This window comes from Larus michahellis, chromosome W, assembly GCF_964199755.1.
Source record: "Larus michahellis chromosome W, bLarMic1.1, whole genome shotgun sequence".
In the NCBI taxonomy this organism is placed as follows: Eukaryota; Metazoa; Chordata; class Aves; order Charadriiformes; family Laridae; genus Larus; species Larus michahellis.
Window position 1 is genome coordinate 8,947,213 of NC_133929.1, and position 14,859 is coordinate 8,962,071.

At 43.8% G+C, this 14,859-nt stretch overlaps 1 protein-coding gene across 6 annotated transcripts in view; it reads left to right on the plus strand.

The window, feature by feature from the left end:
- LOC141735424 (BDNF/NT-3 growth factors receptor-like) overlaps positions 1-14,859 on the plus strand; it is a 211,421-nt gene that overhangs the window by 40,119 nt on the left and 156,443 nt on the right. For all 6 annotated transcript variants that reach the window (XM_074568144.1, XM_074568143.1, XM_074568145.1 and 3 more), the window contains one exon: positions 6,818-6,972. In XM_074568144.1, coding sequence (XP_074424245.1) covers positions 6,858-6,972 — 115 coding nt within the window. In that variant the 5' untranslated portion in view covers positions 6,818-6,857. The remainder of the gene's footprint in view (positions 1-6,817; positions 6,973-14,859) is intronic.

Genomic DNA, 14,859 nt, shown 5'->3' on the forward strand with positions numbered 1-14,859 from the left:
CAACTCTTTGAGTGCGGCCATCTAGGCAGTTCCTTATCCGCTGAGTTGTCCATCCATCAAATCCATGCTTTTCCAATTTAGAGACCAGGATGTCGTGCAGGACAGTATCAAACACTTTGCATAAGTCCAGGTAGATGATTCGGCTGCTCTCCCCTTATCTACCAATGCTGTGGCAACATCATAGAAGGCCACCAAATTTGTCAGGCATGACTTGCCCTTGGTGAAGCCGTGTTGGCTGTCACCAGTCACCTCCTTATTTTCCATGTGCCTTAGCAGAGATTCCAGGAGGATCTGCTCCATGATCTTGCCAGGCACAGAGGTGAGACTGACTGGTCTGTAGTTAGAATTATAGAATCATAGAATCATAGAATTGTTGAGGTTGGAAGGGACCTTTAAGATCATCGAGTCCAACCTTTAGCCTACCCTGACAAGAGCCACTTCTAAACCATGTCCCTCAGTGCCCCATCTACCCTTTTTTTAAACACCTCCAGAGATGGTGAATCCACCACCTCCCTGGGCAGCCTATTCCAATGTTTAATAACCCTTTCAGTGAAAAAATGTCTCCTAATATCTAATCTAAACCTCCCCTGACGTAACTTGAACCCGTTTCCCCTCGTCCTATCACTTGTCACCAGGGAGAAGAGGTCAGCCCCCATCTCTCTACAACCTCCTTTCAGGTAGTTGTAGAGGGTGATAAGGTCTCCCCTCAGCCTCCTCTTTTCCAGGCTAAACAACCCCAGCTCCCTCAGTCGTTCTTCATAAGGTTTGTCCTCCAGGCCCCTCACCAGCTTTGTAGCCCTTCTCTGGACACACTCCAACACCTCAAGTTGGTGTTGTCCAACGCCTCCAACCCAAGTTCCCCGGGTCTTCCTTTTTTCCCTTTTTGAAAGCATACTGGAAGCATACTGGTTAGGGGATGTGGGCAAGGAGGGAGTTCACTTGCCTCCCCTAGTACGGACTAGCCTCCATTCGCTAGCCTCCTTTTGGCCACTGCTCTCAGTCTGGCAGGGAGAAGGTACCAGATCTCCTTCAGCTCAGGGTTTTTTTGGTGGCTCCCTGTGTGCTCCTGATGCCGTGAAATGCCGAAGTTAAGACTCAATAGCCTTGGTGACTATTAAGCAGGTATTCTTTATTGCAGCGCCGGGTGCACAGGGGATTGCTCCACCTAATGTGTGCGCTAACTGATTTAGATGTACAGTTTAAATACATACTATCTATGCATAGTCACTAGTTTTCCAAGAAATGATTACTTATTCATTAACTCATTATTACAGGTTACTGCCCACTCCCACATGCACACTAGAGTCTCTCAGTGGTCTTCAGAGACATCTGGTGGTCATTTACTTCCTCCACTCCTCTTCATCGTTGTGACCTCTGGGTCAACTGCAGGCCTCTACTCCTTTATTCTTGCTGGCACATCAAAAGTGTTAGCTTTGACTAGTCTCTGCATTCCTCAGTAATCCTGGGTCCTTAAGCTTCTACTACAAGGTTGTATTGTCCTAAAGCATTCTTTCTTAAAAAATAGTAGATAACTTCTGACATTTAGTACTACAACTGTTGCATCTGCTCTTTGTACAGCCTTAAAGGACCCAGTCTCCTAAATTAAGCTCCTACTTCAATTAGTTTACAGCTTTAATATATCAAATCCTACTTCACTCCCTGTGTGCTCCCTGGGCTTGTCCCAGCCTCAGAAAAACTTGGGAAAAGCCCCTTTTCGCCATGATCGCCCGACTCCGCTGCCGACATGCCAACACCTCAGCTGTTTGTCTCAGCAAGTGACTGAGTCCCTCTCACTGTAAGTGAAGACAAGTTTCATAACCACCCGAGGAACCTGAACATACACAAGTCTATGGGACCTGATGAGATGCACCCCAGAGTCCTGAGGGAATTGGCTGATGTAGTTGCCAAGCCACTCTCCATGATATTTGAAAAGTCATGGCAGTCAGGTGAAGTCCCTGGTGACTGGAAAAAGGGAACCATCGCACCCATTTTTAAAAAGGGTAGAAAGGAGAACCTTGGGAACTACCGCCCTGTCAGCCTCACCTCTGTGCCTGGGAAGATTGTGGAACAGATCCTCCTAGAAGCTATGCTAAGGCACATGGAGGACAGGGAGGTGATTCAGGACAGCCAGCATGGCTTCACCGGGGGCAAGTCCTGCCTGACCAACCTGGTGGCTTTCTACAATGGAGTGACTCCATCAGTGGACAAGGGGAGAGCTACAGATGTTGTCTCTCTGGACTTCTGCAAGGCCTTTGACACAGTCCCCCCCAACATCCTTCTCTCTAAGTTGGAGATATATGGATTTGATGGGTGGACTGTTTGGTGGATAAGGAACTGTCTGGATGGTCGCATCCAGAGGGTGGTGGTCAATAGCACCTCTCCTACAAAGACAGGCTGAGAGAGCTGGGGTTGTTCAGCCTGGAGAAGGGAAGGCTCTGGGGAGACCTTATAGCAGCCTTCCAGTACCTGAAGGGGGCCTACAAGAAAGCTGGGGAGGGGCTGTTTGCAAGGTTATGTAGCGATAGGACGAGGGGCACTGGTTTTAAACTAGAGCAGGGTAGGTTTAGATGAGACATTAGGAAGAAGTTCTTTACAATGAGGGTGGTGAGGCACTGGAACAGGTTGCCCAGAGAGGTGGTGGAGGCCCCATCCCTGGAGACATTCAAGGCCAGGCTTGATGAGGCTCTGAGCAATCTGATCTAGTTAAAGATGTCCCTGCTTCCTGCAGGGGGGTTGGACTAGATGACCTTTAAAGGTCCCTTCCAACCCAACACATTCTATGATTCTATATATTTGTTGATTGTTTTAATATTACTTTTTTATTCGGTGCTTTTTCAAGCAGAACTTCTATATTGCTATACATTCCAAAATCACATAATTAAAGAGTAAAAAAGGGGGAAAGAGGATGTAGCATGCCTGCGTGGCAGATGTTGTTGCATCTTATTTGTTTTGTTAAATTTGGGGCTCACAGAAAAGGTAGAGTTTTTGAATGACTTTGTGATTGGGGGTATTAGCACAGATAATAAGGCAGGCAGATTTTCTTTTGTATAAAGCTCTGATTAGTGGTTCTTCGCGCTGACTTCTCTCAGAAGAATTTCTAAGTCCTGGAATTGGGCTGCTGTGTTAAAAATGTAAGAGAAATGGTTGTTTTGTGCAGTCTTTGCTTATATGTGGGACTGCACAGAGCCCACAAGAGCTTTAGGAGGGACAGAGTTGTGGGGGGACAAACAGGCTGCTCTCCTAGAGCTCAGAGCCAGGTCAGAAATAGCCTGAAGCACCAGCCCAGGAATTGCAACGCCAGCCTTGAAATCTTCAGCCTTTTCTGGTGTATGTTGTTATTTCAGCACGTGAGAAATTAAGTGAACAAATCCCAGTGCTGCAAACAAGGTTATGCCCCTTAGGTATGTTTTGTTGATAATTAAGTTGGTATAATTATTTTCTTTGCATCCTAGGAAACATTGTTTGCTGGAATTTTCTTTTGTAACTTGGTGATTGCTGAGCACTCTGATGGAAAGACTAGCTAGTTGCAGAGCACTCCTGTTGCCATATGCCCTGCATGGGTTTGTTTCTTCTGAAGTCCCAGTTTCTTCATATGCCATATCCAGTCTGTGCCAAAAAGCAAATGTGATTGTGTATTTGGCTGTAACTTCTATAGTTTGTAGTTGTATTTGCTCCCTGGACTGCAGAAATATAAGAGTGAATATGCTCTAGCTCAGGAGATGTGTAAAAAAAGGAAGTGACAGCATTTTAAAAGGCATATTCTACTCTCAGTTCTGTTGGTGTTTTCTTGAAATTAGTCTGCTGTCTTTAAAAGATTTAGTCTGAAGTACAGATCAGGCTGTTCTTGAACCTCTCCATCTCAGGTGAACAGTTTATTTTAGGTTGTGGGTGAAGTGGGTGCTTATTAGATTTTTGAAGGAGAAAAAAGTCAAATCCCTACATATCTATTCACTGAGATGATGTAAGAAATTGCTGATCTTTTTGAAGAGGTTGGTTTGCTCCTGGGCGGAAGGAAATAAAAAAGGACTTGGGACAGAGAATGACAGAATCAAACATTATAAATATGTGACAGGAATCATGGGAATTAATTTGATGAGGTAGGGAAATAGTATTTATTGGCAAAACATCTGGCTGATGCAGAGTAGGTGCAAATACATTTATATTGTTAATATCGGAATTTAACAATGGACATTCAGTGTCATGGGAGTAGATGCAGAGGAAATGGTTACTGGGAGTGATCAAGGCATGGAAAAATGGATGTTGTGAAGACTAAACTGATTAATATTTGAGGTATGGAGGCAATATGTGATGGGGCCCAAGTTAAGAGAGAGAGAGAGGATATAAAACTGAGATAGGGGCTTGGGAAAGAGTGGGACAGTAGAGATGAAAAAACACATGAAAGTTAGGAAAGTTATGCAAACAAAGATTACAATAAAGTGGGATAAATAGAAGTGAGGGAAGGGAAAGGGGGGGTGGAGCTGAGCCTGAAGGGTGGAAAAGCAGGGATAAAACCAGAATCAGTTGAGTAATTCTGTTGGTAAGAGGAGGGACGGAAGAGTATTGGAGGGAGAATCTAAGAGGGGAATGATGCTATAAATAGCTTCTGAGGAGCTTGTTCTAAATCTGACAAGCATCTTGTTGGTAGCACACTTTTAAAGCAAAGTGGATGAAAAGTTCAGACTAGGGTGAGGTAGGAAAAATTCTCCAGATACTGCAGAGAAGGAGATGACACTTTGAAAGGCTTCCTCTTTTAGGATAAACCAGCTACAGATGTAAAATTACAGCAAACAAGATAAAGTCCTGTAATTTCCTTCTACTAAGTCAGGTTTTTTTTTTTCACAAAAGAGTACGTGGAGAGCCATCATAGCTCTATCCAGCATCCTGCCTATGATGTGCCTGGCTCTTTGGGTGGGGTTAACACAATTTAAAACAATGGAAGAAAAGGATTGCTCAGACACATTTCAAGGGAGATTTCTCCTTTAAAGGGAAGTTATTGATGAAACAGAAAATCAAAAGTAAATCTTGTTGTTTGGAAAATGCCCGTTGTAGGTTTTGACCCACTGGATCCTAATGTTCATATTCTGTCTTGCTATATTGGGTGTACATGGCAAGGTTTTGGTAGCAGGGGGGCTGCAGGGGTGGCCTTTCTGAGATCAGGCCAGTGGCTGCCCCTGTTGCCTGACAGAGCCAGTTCCATCTGGCTTGGCAACGAACCCACCGTAGGCCAAAGCTGAGCCAATCAGCAAAGCTGGTGGTGTCTCTGTGAAAACATATTTAAGAAAGGGCAAAAATGCCAGAGAGGCAGAAGAGGAGAGAAAAATAAAAAAAAGGTGAGAAACAAACAGCAGTGTGAACACCAAGGTCAGAGAAGAAGGAAGGGGAGAAGGTGCTCCAGGCACTGGAGCAGATATTCACCTGCAGTCCATGGAGAGGACTACAGTGGAGCAGGTATTTCCCTGCAGCCTGTGGAAGAGACCATGCCAGAGCAGTTATTCACACTGCAGCCCATGGAGGACCCCCCCCACTGCAGGAGCTGGATGTTTCCTGAAGGACTTGCAGCCTGTGGAGAAGCCATGCTGGAGCAGAGTTTTTTTTCCTGAAGGAATACAGCCCATGGAAAGGACCCATGCTGGAGCAGGGGAAAAATGTGAGGAGGAAGGAGCGGCAGAGAGGAACTGTTATGTATTGACTGTAACCCCCCCCATTCCCTATCCCCCCTGTGACGCTTGAGGCAGGGTGGGTAGAGAAGTTCTTGTCCATGCAGTAGTGCTGTAAAAGTCCAGCAGGGGAACAGGTTGCATCTCTACAAAGCTGAGTATTTCATGATTATTTGCACACTCATATCCTCAGGAGGCAGCCCCAAGCATTTATGAGTACAGATTTTATGAGCAACTTGAATTTAGTTTCTGTACATCAAAAACATTTGTGAAATTTTGGTAAGAATAATTGTTCTTATAATGAGATACCTCAAGCAGTCATACGCACAGGCTTTATTGGACTTCATCTATGCTTTTAGGAGAAAAAATGAGATACTGGGTCATTTGTTAGCTAGGTATTGGGATGTTTCTGTTCATATTTCACTTGGGCTTTTTTGCATTACATTTGTTTTAATTAAATTTTAAAAATAAAATTGGATAAATTTGCTAATCAGTGATTTAAATTTCATACAGCATACTATATAGCTAGATTATACTATACATTTCTGTTTCAGGGCCATTTTTTCAGTTAGTGTTTCTTCATGACATTACTTAGTGCTTTTACTGTGAGATTTTTCCAGAGTGATATACATGATGAATCTTTAAGGTTGTGTAAAAATCCTTTTTTATGATTAGAATTAGAATTTGCCTATAATACATAACTGTTTGGCTCTATAAAGAATTTATCCACTTAACATCAATAAACCTTTTCTGGAGTGGTCTTTCTGAGATAGCTGAGCAGAGTCTATCATACAAGGGAAGAATTTCTGATGTGTTTAGCTGCCATGAAATAAAATGGATCTTAGTGGAAAGCCCAATTCTCCAGGCACTCCTGATTTACGCCAGTGAATTGGAGTCAGGAATTGAGCCCCCTGTGTGATCTCTCTGATCTGTGGCAGGATGGATTCTTAGTTGATGCAGACAGGGCTTCATTTTCTACAAAGAAACCATATCTTTTTACAGTTTGCACTGCACTGAGCTCTTTGATCCATACCTTTTTAAAGTGGAGTTCAACTTTTAGTTAAAGTAGAATTCAACTTTTAGTTTTACCCACGAGTGCTTTGAAACTTTTTTCTATATGCATTATATGTTTTTAAGAAATCGTTTGATTTTTGCTGTAGGATATTGCTGGACAATCCATTCAAGTGTTCCTGTGAAATTATGTGGATCAAGAAATTTCAAGAGACCAAGTTCTACAGAGACACTCGGGATTTATATTGCATAGATGACAACACCAAGAGGACAGCCTTGCTGGATATGAAAGTCCCAAACTGCGGTAATACTCTTTTAACATAAAGTTCTTACTAAGATATTGTGAGAAAGGAAAAATAAACATGCTTTTTGACAAGATACCTATCAAGATGACAACAGTGCTGCTAAAGGAAAAGGTTTTGGGGGGAAATATTAACCACTCACCGGTCTTTCATGCCACATGGAATAATTTTGTGAGCTTCACATAAAGCCTTTTTTTTTTTCTTGAACCTTTAAAAACATACTGTTAGTCAAGTGCAGGAAAACAGAACATCAATTACAGACAACAGACAAGAATTATCTAAGATGCATGTGCCTTTATTGAACAAAATAGTAGTGCTTCCAAGCTGAACAGACACAAGATTTTGCTTCCTTGAATTTTTTTTCAGATATGTGAGGTTAATGAAATCTTTCTTTTCCTTCAAAAATACAGACTCTACGGCTAGGACTACAGGAAGGAAATTCAGAAAAAAACCCATGCCTACTGAAAGAGAAAAAATTAAATATCTAGTTTTCACACCGATAAAACTCTTTGCATAGGCTATGCAAAAGAGAATGTTTCTGATGTGATGTGAAGCCTATTCAAGTCTGGAGTTGTCTTAGTGGGATGGGGTGCTCAGGAGCAGGCAGATAAGAAGAAAAGAGCAGAGTTTCCTCACGGAGAACTGATTTGGATTGGGAAAGCTGTAAGTAAAGGTGAATGTCAGGAGGAACAAACAAATTATACCTTTCTTCCTTCCATCATTGCTGACTGAGTGCCCTTCTCTCCGCTGGCTATACGGAGGGTGCAACACTGATTGCAGCTGCTGGCGGGTTAGAGCCATGGAGGAGACCTGCTGCAGACCCAATGTGTGCTGTGTTTAATGACGCTAATGCATAACCTGGTTTGGTGGTCTTATGTACTGCAGGGTCTGATTTACCTGAAATGGGAGATGATACTGAGTTGAGCTAAATTGACCTGACCAGCTGCTCTGTCTGGATGGACTAGAAGGTAGATTCATCTGCCAGGTGTTGAAAGGTCTCCTGGTGGATTGAAATCAATCGACACAAAATGGGAGTGACAGCATAGCCTCTTTTAATGTCCTTGTCTAGCATGTCTAGAAACCACTAGGGTAGCTAGGATTATCCTTTGAAAATTCTCAGTGTTAAATTCCCAGAATTAAATGTGTGAGACATTATTTCTTTCTTTTGAATTCTTTAGAATCTGCAGCCCCAGCAGACTTGTTTCTGACCTCTTGATGCTATGTGGATGCATGTATGTACACATGTGCATGTCCTGTGGACATATTAAAATACTCAATTAAAATACTTGGCATGAGAAGGGAAGGTGGCACTTCAAACTAGAGGGGGAAGAGGAGGAGGAAAGATGCCCTTGTCTGAGCATACATGACATTCAAGCTGAAGTATCAGTATATGGAATTTTGCATATGAGGAATGCGCCTTTTGCTGAAGAACTGTGTGAATGTTAGCACAGACCTGCAAATTATTCCCACATTTGGTTTAATGTTAATTTACAGGATTTATGCACTCTGTTTCTTTTTCTTCCCCCCCGCCTCTTCTGGTGAGTTTTTCCCCTTAATTTACCTTTTCTGGTATGAACCAATGTAGGACATAGCTTTTTAATTAGAAGAGGTAGATGAAAACACAGCCATTTCCTAGAGACAGAATAGGAAATCCTTGGTGAAAACAAATGACAATCTTCATGAGCATGGCTTGTGTTCTGGAAGATATCTAAAAGATCCGATGCATGGCTGGCATGGCTGTTGCTTTCAGCATTTCTGTACATATTTTTCTTTGTTTAAAAGCACAAGACAGTTTCAAGAAAACCCACTGATGTAGTTGGTTTATTTAATGTCTAGCACAGTCTGAGAGGCTAGTAAGTATAACTGAAATAGAGGAAGAAGCGCCTTTTAGCTCCTTTGGATGTCAGGAGAAATTTTAGGCATGCAGGCCTTTGTGAATTTTGTTAATGAAACATTTTCTAATTTTCTCTACTGATTAAATGGTTCATCCCATGTGTGGTTTGTTGATTTTTTTAATCTTTTTTTTTTTAGGAACTAAGCAAACATACTCTTTTTTTTTTTTTTCTTGCAGATGTTAATTACTTCATAATGTAGTAAGTAGCCTGTACAGTTGTGGTTTAACCCCAGCCAACAGCTAGGACAATGCAGCCACTCACGCAGTTCTCTCCCCCTTCCCCCAGAATGGCAAGGAGTAGAAGGAGAAAAGGAGGGGAAAGAGAAAGGAAAAAAAATTTGTGGGCTGAGATAAAGACACTTTAATAGAAACAATAACAGAAAAAGAAAAGAACAATAACAATAATAACAATAATAGTAATGACACAAGTCACACTCACCATCTGGTGAATTGGCACCATCCCGAGCAGTGATTGTGGATTCCCACCCCCCGGACAATTTCCATTTACATACTGAGCATGACATCTATAGTACGGAATATTCCATTGGCCATTCCATTGTTCTGTCTAGGCTCCTTTTCAGCTTCTATGGGAAGCTGAAAAAAGTCCTTGAAAAATATAAATAACACCTGGCAACAACTAAAACAATATGCATTATTGACATTCCTTTCATACTAAATCTGAAACACAGCAACCACTAGAAAAAAAAATTAACTCTGCCCCAGCTGAAACCAGGACAGTAGTAAAAGTCTTGATAATAGGATGCCTCTCTAATGAATCTCTTCCTCTGAAGTTGGAAGAGACCCCTGTGATTTCTTGGTCAAAAGGCTCTGCTTTGTAGATAATTCATGTGAAAATTAGGAAGATAATTTAATTACAGTTTATATGGTAGAAATCATAAAATCAGAATGGTTTGGGTCAGAAGAGACCTTTAAAGATCATCCAGTTCCGACCCCCCTGCCATGGACAGGGACACCTCCCACTAGACCAGGCTGCTCAAAGCCCCATCCAACCAGGCCTTTAACACTTCCAGGGATGGGGCATCCACAACTTCCCTGGGCAACCTGTTCCAGTGTTTCACCATCCGCATCATAAAAAAATGTCCAATTTAAATCTACCCTCTTTCAGTTTAAAACCATTACCCCTTGTCTTGTCTCTACAGGCCCTAGTAAAAAGTGTCTCTCTCTCTTTCTTATAAGCCCCCTTTAAGTATTGAAAGACTACAGTAAGGTCTCCACGGAGCCTTCTGTCCTCCAGGCTGAATAACCCCAACTCTCTCAGCCTGTCCTCATAGGAGAGGTGTTCCAGCCCTCTGATCATCTTCATGGCCCTCCTCTGGACTCACTCAAGCAGGTCCATGTCTTTCTTGTACTGGGGACCCCAGAAATGGATTCAGGATGCAGTACTCTGGGTGGGGTCTCACCAGAGCGGAGCAGAGGGGGAGAATCACCTCCCTCGACCTGCTAGCCACGCTTCTTTTTATGCAGCCCAGGATGCTGTTGGCTTTCTGGGCTGCGAGCGCACATTGCCAGCTCATGTCCAATTTTTCATCCAACATTATCCCCAGATCCTTCTCTGCAGGGCTGCTCTCAATCCATTCATCCCCCAGTCTGTATTGATAGCGGGGATTGCCCCAACCCAGATGCAGGACCTTGCAGCTGGCCTTCTTCATGAGGTTCACATGGGCCCACTCCTCGAGCCTGTTAGGGTCCCTCTGGATGGCATCTCTTCCCTCAAGCGAATCAACTGTACCACTCAGCTTGGTGTGATCCATAAACCTGTTGAGGGTGCACTCAATCCCACTGTTTATGTTGTTGCTGAAGATATTAAATAGCATTGGTCCCAGTATGGACCCCAGAGGGACACCCCTTGCTACTGGTTTCCACTTGGATGTTAAGCCATTGACCGTAACCCTTTGGATGCAGACATCCAGCCAATTCCTTATCCATCCAACAATCCATCTATCAAACCCATATCTCTCCAATTTAGCAGTAAGGATGTTGTGGGGGGACTATATCAAAGGCCTTACAGAAGTCCAGGTAGATGACATCCATAGCTCTTCCCTTGTCCACTGATGCAGTCCCCACATTGTAGGAGGATCTGTTTCATGATCTTACCAGTAACAGAGATGAGGCTGACTGCTTGGTAGTTCCTAGGGTACTCCTTTTTAGAAATGAGTGGGATATTTCCCTTTTCTCCAGTCGCTGGGGACCTCGCCTGACTGCCATGACTTTTCAAATATGATGGAGAGTGACTTAGCGACTACATCACACAGTTTCCTCAGGATCCTGGGATGCATGTTGTTGAGTCCCATGGACTTGTGTATGTTCAGGTTCCTCAGGTGGTCTCAGACCTGATCTACTCCTATGAAGGAAGGAACTGAATTCCCCCAGTATCTGCCTTGAGGTTCAGGGACTTGAGAGATGTGGGAGATTACCAATGAAAACTAAGGCAAAAAATTTGTTGCATACTTCAGCCTTCTCCATATCAGTTGTCACTAGTTCTCCTGTCTTATGTACCCCCCCCCCTTAAATTTTCTTTAATCTTCCTTTTCTGTCCAACATACCTGTTGAAGCTATTCTTATTATTCTTCATATCCCTCGCCAAATTAATCTCCAACTGTGCATTAGCTTTCCTGATCCCATCCTTCCATATCCAGGCAGTGTCCCTATATTCTTCCCAGGATACACATCCCTGGTTCCACTGCCTGTGCATTTCCTCTGAGCAGGAGGTCCTTACTGAGCCATGCTGGTCTCCTGCCTTCCTTGCTGACTTCTTACACATGAGAATCGAGAGCTCTTGTGCTCTAAGAAAAATGTCCCTAAAGAGCTGACAGCTCTCTTCTGCTCCTTTGTCCCTGACGGCAGTTTCCCAGGGTGTCCCATCCACTAATTCCTTAAACAACTGAAAGCTCACTCTCCTAAAATTCAGGGTCTTGACTTTACTCTTCACCTGGCCCATATCCCTCAAGTCTCTGAATTCCACCAGGGCATGATCATTGCAGCCCAGGCTGCCACCAATCTTGACCCCTCTAATTAGTTAATCTGTGTTGGTAAACAACAGGTCCAGTAATGCTTCTCCTCTGGTTGGGCTGTCTATCACCTGGATTAAGAAGTTATCCTCGATGCACTCCAAGAGTCTCCTGGACTGCTTACAGCTTGCTGTGCTACTTTTCCAGCAGATGTCAGGGTGACTGAAGCTCGCCAGCAGGTTCAGGGCCTGTGAGCATGATGCTTCCTGTAGTTGAAGTAAGAATGCTTCGTCAACAGGCTCCCCTTGATCGGGGGCCTGTAGTTAAACACCAACCACGAGGTTTCCTTTGTTGGTGTGTTCCTTAATTTTTACCCATAAACTCTTGACCTGTTCATCGCTGTTTTTCAAAGACAACTGTGTGTGGTTAATCCATTTTTTTACAGAGGGCAACCCCTGCCCCTCCAGCTCCTCCTGTTTGTTACCCAGCTGTGCATGGTGAAAATATGAGTCATTGCCTAGCAATGCTTGACAGTTTAACTGTAATATGTCCTCAGCCATCAGTTTGCACTAATGATGGTCTGTGAAAGTAAATAGCCCACCTACTTAGATTTTTTTACTTCTAAAGCCTAACATAATATTTAGAGAGACTCAGTTGATGTAAATTAGTTCCCCCCCGCTTGCCTTTTGTTGTGTCCATTTGTGCTGTAGTGAATGGAAGTGACTGCTTATTCTGATCCAGAGCTGCCTATTTCCTGGAATAAAGCGTTATTGATTTGAATATGTGTTGTGGTTAAATCTGTCCGGCAGCTAAGTCCCACTCACTCACTCCTCCCACAGTAGAATGGGGGAGAGAATCGTAAGGGTAAAAGTGAGGAAACTCATGGGTTGAGATAAAGACAGTTTAATAGGTAAAGCAAAAGCAAAATAAGGAATTCACTCATTTCTTCCCATCGGCAGGCAGGTGTTTAGCCATTTCCAGGAAAGCAGAGCCCTATCGCAAGTAAAGGTTACTTAGGAAGACAAATGCCATAACTCCAAACGTCCCCTCCCTCCTTGCTCCTCATGGCTTTTATTGCTGAGCATGACATCATATGGTATGGGATATCCCTTTGGTCAGTTGGGGGTCAGCTGTCCCAGCTGTGTCCTCTCCCAACTTCTTGTGCACCCCCAGCCTACTCGCTGACAGAACAGTGTGAGAAGCAGAAGAGGCCTTGATGCTGTGTAAGCACTGCTCAGCAATAGCTAAAACATTAGTGTGTTAACACTGTTTTCATCATAAATACAATACAAGCTACTGTGAAGAAAATGAACTCTATCCCATCCAAAACCAGGACAATATGAAAACAGATGTTCTCTATGCAGTGAAATAGCATAGCTATTATACACCTATACACAATGAAAGTGTACACTTGTTATACATCTCCTTACTAAACTGCATAACTCTCTATGTTAGAATTTAAAATTCTTAGTAGCAAGTTCTGTCCTCCCTTTTTTGAAGAGATTGAAAAGCTTTGGACAGATTATTGAGAAAAAAGGAGACATGAGAAAAATAAATAAAACTAAGTGGTCTTAAGAAGATCATTCAGAAAATTTCTTTTCCCTATCTTAGCAGAACAGGGAATGAACAATGAATTTAAACATAGACGAATTTCAGAACTGATATAAGGAAATACTTTTGCATGCAGCCTGGATAATATGCCTGTGAAACTCATTGCCCCAGAAAGCTGAAAATTATGTCATGGCTATCTTGCGTGGTCTTCTTATGCTACCATCTAAACTTACTGTGCTGGTGTCACAGATGGAAGCGACGTACTTCACTCGTAGAGAGAAACAGCAATACATTTATTGATATAAAACAGGGATTTAACAAAGTTTGATGATAAATACGACAGTGTTTTAACAAGATTCGAGATGGTGAGGCACACTTGGTTATTTACTGCACAGAGGACAAGGTCAGACAGAGCTGTCAGGGAGACCCTCCTGTTGAGTCACGAGGTTCAGAAAGGACCCCCTTGCTTTCTAAACTCCTTCTCGGAGTTGAGCCTGGTGTAGCCATCACGACTACATGCACCCATTGTGACCACCAGGGGAGCAGGGTCACCTAGAGCAGGTTGCACAGGAATGTGTCCAGGCGGGTTTTGAATGTCTCCCAAGATGGAGACTCCACCACCTCTCTGGGAAGCCTGTTCCAGTGCTCTGTCACCCTCACAGTAAAGAAGTTCCTCCTCACGTTTAGGTGGAATCTCCTATGCTCAAGTTTGTGCCTGTTACCTCTTGTCCTGTGGCCGGGCACCACTGAAAAGAGCCTGGCCCCATCCTCCTGACACCCGCCCAGATTCCTATAAATGATCTCACACTACACTGAACATACTACCTTGACTTCAGCAAGGTGTTCAACATGGTCTCCCACAGCATCCTCATAGGGAAGCTTAGGAAGAGTGGGCTAGATGAATGGACAGTGGGGTGGATTGAAAACTGGTTGGAAGAGAGAGCTCAGAGGGTCATGATTACAGGCACAGAGTCTAGTTGGAGGTCAGTGAGGAGTGGTGTTCCCCAGGGGTCAGTACTGGGCCCAGTCCTCTTCAATATATTCATCAATGACCTGGATGAGGGGATAGAGGGCACCCTCAGCAAGTTTGCTGATGACAACAAGCTGGGAGGGGTGGCTGTCACACCAGAAGGCTGTGCCGCCATACAGAGAGACCTGGACAGACTGGAGAGTTGGGCGGAAAGGAACCTTATGAAAATCAACAAGGGCAAGTGTGCTGCACCTGGGGAGGAATAACCCCCTGCACCAGTACAGGTTGGGGGCTGACCTGCTGGAGAGCAGCTCATCTGAAAGAGACCTGGGAGTCCTGGTGGACAACAGGATGACCATGAGCCAGCAATGTGCCCTTGTGGCCAAGAAGAGTGTGGCCAGCAGGTGGAGGGAGGTCATCCTCCCCCTCTACTCTGCCCTGGTGAGGCTGCATCTGGAGTCCTGTGTCCAGTTCTGGGCTCCCCAGTTCAAGAAGGACAGGGAAC